The 5440-nt window shown below is 37.3% G+C and overlaps 1 protein-coding gene across 1 annotated transcript; it reads left to right on the top strand.

Moving 5' to 3' along the window:
- The first annotated feature begins 307 nt into the window (after positions 1–307).
- On the top strand, positions 308–866 carry LOC116677960 (olfactory receptor 4D6-like). Its single transcript, XM_032508109.1, is given in 3 exon segments — positions 308–659; positions 662–802; positions 805–866. Coding segments are annotated over 3 exon segments (555 nt in total).
- The last annotated feature ends 4574 nt before the right edge of the window (positions 867–5440 follow it).

The raw sequence follows: 5440 nt of genomic DNA, 5'->3' as shown, positions 1-5440 counted from the left end.
CACACACTTTCAAGTTCACGTAACTATGAATTAAACCCTCCTTAACAGGTTGTATAAATCGTTTTTTAATTCATGTATGCCTGTTACAGTATCTGCATGGTTAATACACTAACAGAGATTTCTTTTTAAATTATATGACATGGATAGTGAATTAAATGTAACATATGTAACTCTTGGTGGGCATGTTGAAGTGGACAAATATAGATATGTTTATTTTTTGATCATGTTCATAGTATATATTCTAATAATCTGCAGTAATTCTACCATTGTGTACCTTATCTGGTTTCACCAAAGCCTCCATGAGCCTATGTACATTTTTATTGCAGCTTTGTTAATGAACTCTCTTCTTTTCAGCACTAATATCTACCCAAAGCTTTTGATTGACTTTTTATCTGAAAAACAGACCATATCTTATTCAGCCTGTCTCTTTCAGTGTTTTCTATATTACTCTTTAAATGGTTCAGAATTCTTACTGTTGGCAGCCATGTCGTATGACAGATATGTGTCTGTATATAAACCTCTGCAATATCACACGATCATGAAGAAAGAAACTGTCCGTATCTTTCTGGGTGTAGCTTGGTTTGTGCCTGCTTGTCAGATTGCAGTTCCAGTAGCTCTTAATGTTAATACTAAACTCTGTAATTTTACTTTGAAAGGAATCTTTGCAATAACTCAATTTACAAACTTCACTGTGTGAGCTCAATAGGACTCTCTGTGTATGGTGTGATGGTTTTGTTGAATGTTACACTTCTCCCTGTGCTTTTCATAATCTTTACATACTCAAAGATATTCATAGTTACATACCACAGTGCAGAGAAGAGAGGATGAAAGCTGCACAGACCTGTATACCCATCTGTTGGTTTTAATCAGCTTTTCTTGTTTTATTACCTATGATGTCATTATAGTTAAACTGGAATCTGAGTTTCCAAAAACTATACGTTTAATTATGACTTTACAATCAATTTTTTATCATCCTCTCTTAAATCCAATCATCTACGGACTAAAAATGAAAGTAATTTATAAACACATCAAGAGGTTGTTCTGTCAAAGAAACTGGAACTAATAATAAACAAATGTTTGGTTCTGTGTTCTGTAATAATAATGTAGACATGAGGATTCTATGATTATTGGAAAATATTTCATCCAGAAGAAATTGAAAAAAAAATCATAGTTGCTATCCAATACATGGGCATCATCTTTACCAATTGTAATAATCACTTTCTGCATAAATTAAATATTAAGGCAACAAATTGTATTCTTTGTGATCAGATTTAATTAAACAACAAAACATTAAAAGTTTCAGATATGCCAATTGCTTTTATGCTAAAGTCACAGCTGCAAACGTGTAACATTTCCTCAACACGTACAAATTAAATGTGACGACATTAAAGGCGTGGAGCACTATGTTATGAATATGATACACAGAAATCACTGTTTAAGAGGTTATCTACTCAGCTGTTAGATTCATGTTTTTCCTCTTTCTTTTAACTAATACTTGTAAAAACCGTATAATTCAGACACCTATTATTTACATACAAATTTGTTTTGGCCCCAAAAGAAAAAGAATGAAATGATTCAAAGGTCAATTGACTGGATGTCCACAGTACTGCATGGCGAATGAGAACACATCAGAACTTGGAAGTTGATTTAGTTCCAGTTCAGAACGTGTCAGTGCCCCTAGATCGTTATTAAAACTTTGAATATAAGTGATGTGATTTTCAGGGGTGATGGTTTGGTACACCACTTGCATGCTTCCATGCCGGAAGTCTTTCTCATGTGCACGGTGTCAGACGGGTTCAAGAATTGTCATCTCATTGGTAACCCTGACGCATGCAGAGGTGTGACAGCCCGCTTGCAGCTTTAAAGGAGCCCTGCCACACAAAACCGTTTTTACTTGCATTTTGTGAAATCTGTGAGGTCCATATGTATGTGTGTGGTATGTTGTGAATGTGGAAAATGAACTGCTACCTCCTCTGTCAGCTCTAGACACTGTGGTGGGAGTTGCTATACATTCAAATCAAACTGTCTTTGTTTCATTGTCCTTAAAGCAGAAACAACCCTTTTACACGACACAAAGACACAATGCAGAAGAGTTATAAATATGATAGCTGGTTTCACCACTACAGCGTGCAGAAAAAGAGTCCTGTAGCATCCTTTATACACAAAGTTTGCACTCAAAGAGGAACACCCAAAAGGTCACTTATAGGTTGAAACTCTAAGAACAGGAAACTCCTAAGCGAGCTTGTGTTTTATCATCTATGATGTTGTAACTCTACAAGTGTTTTTGTATCATCCTCTCTTGAATCCTAACCCTAATAATAATGAAGTAATAAGGTTTTTGTGATTATTTGAAATCCAGAAAAACAGCTTCAACATTCTATTTTTTTTTTAATAAATGCTGGCAGAAAATAGAATTCCATTACCAGAAATGCAATTATTTTTAGCTTAACTTTGTCTTTTGCATATAGGCGTGTTATTGTTGCTTAAAGATCACTTTTCACCCCCCCACCAACAGTAACCCCATTCATCTGAGGGCATCAGTGTTCATGACAACAAACACTCTTTCAAAAATATAATAATTATTTAATAATTTATACTTTATTACAATTTATTACAAATTAGTTATAGCTGTTAAAACACACTACTACACACAGGCACAAGTCATCATGCACATGTAATGAGGTGTCAGAGTGTAAGTGTGGGGGGGGAGGGGAAGGGGGGCTGTGACTGCTGGACAGGCACTGCGAGCAGTTGGGGGATTTGGTGCCTTGCTTGAGAGCACCTTGCCAGTGCCCAGGAGGTTATAGATACTTGTGATATTAGCTTTTATTGTCATTCAACTGATATACAGAGTGCACTTGTGAACATTTTTAAAGCCATTTCATGGGACCTTTAAGTGAAATGTAGGCATTGTTCAAAGGGTTTTCAGCATTAAAACACACAGATGGTTCATTAAAAGGAATAAAAATAAAATTTAGAGGGGTGATAGAATGGTTGTATAGAGTATATCACGCTGTTCCTTGATGTCTCCTGATAGGGTATGTAACATTTGTTGGGCTGAAAATGTTGCTTTTGCTGTTCTTTTGGCCCTCACACCACCCTGCTAAATTAACCTGGCTTGAAACGAGAGGTGTTCGGCCTTATATGGTCTGCTCATGAATATTTAAATAAGCTGCGCGCTGATTGGTTGGTGTGCAACAAGCTTTGCTGTGGCTGACAGAGCAACAGAAGAAGAAGATGGAGACTTTAGCTGTTTGAACGGTATCTGTTTGAGCCTGAATCAGAGGAAGGATCTGATGTAGAGGAGCAACCTGCCCGGAGATTGGAAATGGCTCCTTCAGACTGGTAAGTTTGGTCATTTAACCCTCTGAGCCCGAGACACTCGCCCACGTGTAAAAACGTACCTCTGATCATAGTTTAATAACCTTTGAACCATACAAGCGATTTACTCACTTTCGGTTTCGTTTGAATCCTGACGTTTTCGGCTTTACGGCGGTATTTTCTGTGTCTTTCTAGCCTCTACAGGGGATTTTCTATCCAGCCTGGAACTTCAGCCTCTTTGGGCTTTAAATCCATACTGTTATATCCAAGATTGATCCACTTTATATCCATAATTCATCGCGTTTTGGCTCATTTTCTGCCGCTTATCGCTCTTCCGTCTCTCTCTCTGTCTGTCCTGTGTATTTTTCAGGAAGTACATGCCCATATATGGGAGATAAAAGCACCCCTCTTGTATGGAAGGCCAGAGGGGACAAAAGTTGCCTATAGACTCTATGTAAGGCAAAATAATGCAATATTTAGACACATATTTGCTGTATAACATTGCTGTGGGTGTAATATCAATAAATATGACATTATTATGTTATTATTGGCATAAGTAAATGTCATGAGAGCAAAACGTCTGGACTTTTTTGGAAAAAATGCATGTATTTTGTCAACTGTATAAGTTATAATGATTATTTCTTCACAGTGTGACTCCCAAGACATATGAGAAGTGTTTTAGAAAGGAAAATGGCTTAGGTTTTACTTATATGTCTCTGATATCAATACATATCTGGAAGATTCATTTATTTATTTATTTATTTATTCATCTTTAAGGCCCTACCCAGCTAACAATTTTTGGTTCCCAGAACGTTCTGGGAACGTTCGTTTTTGGTTGTGGGAACGTTCCCTGAAGGTTTGTTTTGGTTGTAGTTTGGTTGTCTGCTGGTTAATTGGAAGGTTTTCTTAACGTTCCGGGAACGTTCGTTTTTGGTTATCGCGAACGTTCTCGGAACGTTCTCCTAACGTTCTCTAAAAGTTACAACCTTTAGAGAACGTTAGGCGAACGTTCCGAAAACGTTGCAACCTTTAGCGAACGTTAGGGGAACGTTCCCTTAACGTTGCAACCTTTAGCGAACGTTAGGGGAACGTTCCTTAGCGTTGCAACCCTCAGCGAACGTTACGGAACGGTCTCTTAACGTTAGGGGAACGTTCGCTGTAAACAAAAACAAACGTTCCCAGAACGTTAAGAAAACCTTCCAATAAACCAGCAGACAACCAAACTACAACAAAACAAACCTTCAGGGAACGTTCCCAGAACGTTAAGAAAAGCTTATTCCCCTAACCTTTAAACAACACCCATACTCTATGTGTGTATGTATGTACTGTAATACACACGTACATACATACAAAAGTTATATTAGTAGGAAGGAATGAACAGGCAAACTTGATGGCATTTCAAAACTTTAATATTCAAACAACTGAAAAAGAAACAACAAAGATAAGGATGTAGTGTAAATGTAGTGCAAGATGCATAAAGATGGGTTTGTAAAGTGTGTGCAAATAAGTCACTAAAACAATATTAATAAAAAGTTAAAAAGGGGCTCCATGGCTCAGTCCTTCTCAGCTGGCCTATAAAGAAATAAAAAAAGTTAGACATGTAATACTAAGAATGAACACATTAACACATTTTTTTTGATGAACTTTCTTATGAACATAATGCAGAAGAACTTAAATTTACCGTGTGTGTGGGGCAAACTTCAGAACTTGCCCAAAATCCTCCGCTTCTGCAGCAGTCAGCGCAGGGAAGTTTTTCTGGCAGGCCGCTAGAGTAGAAGTCAAAATGAAGCAAAGTTATAGGTCAATTAAAACCTCTTGTCAGCCAAGCTAAGCATAATACTAATGTGAAGAATAAAATAAAACCTGCCTGTTATAACCCTGCATACAGCCAGGTCCTGGAAGGCTTTCTTTGTCTTTCTTCCCCGCAGGCTGTACTGTATCAGCAGCATGCGGCGGACGGCATCACCTCCAGTACAACCACCGAAGGTTGACCGAAAAATTGCTGTAAAACATATAGTAACAGATTATGCATACAGTGTAGAGCTTGTACAATCTCATTTGTAAGAGAAGTCAGTTCAGTTAGATATTAGATTTTATGCAATTATATAGTGTTTGTCTT

The sequence above is a fragment of the Etheostoma spectabile genome, unplaced genomic scaffold (genome assembly GCF_008692095.1).
Source record: "Etheostoma spectabile isolate EspeVRDwgs_2016 unplaced genomic scaffold, UIUC_Espe_1.0 scaffold00006246, whole genome shotgun sequence".
Lineage (NCBI taxonomy): Eukaryota > Metazoa > Chordata > Actinopteri > Perciformes > Percidae > Etheostoma > Etheostoma spectabile.
This window is presented reverse-complemented; position numbering and strand designations above follow the sequence as displayed.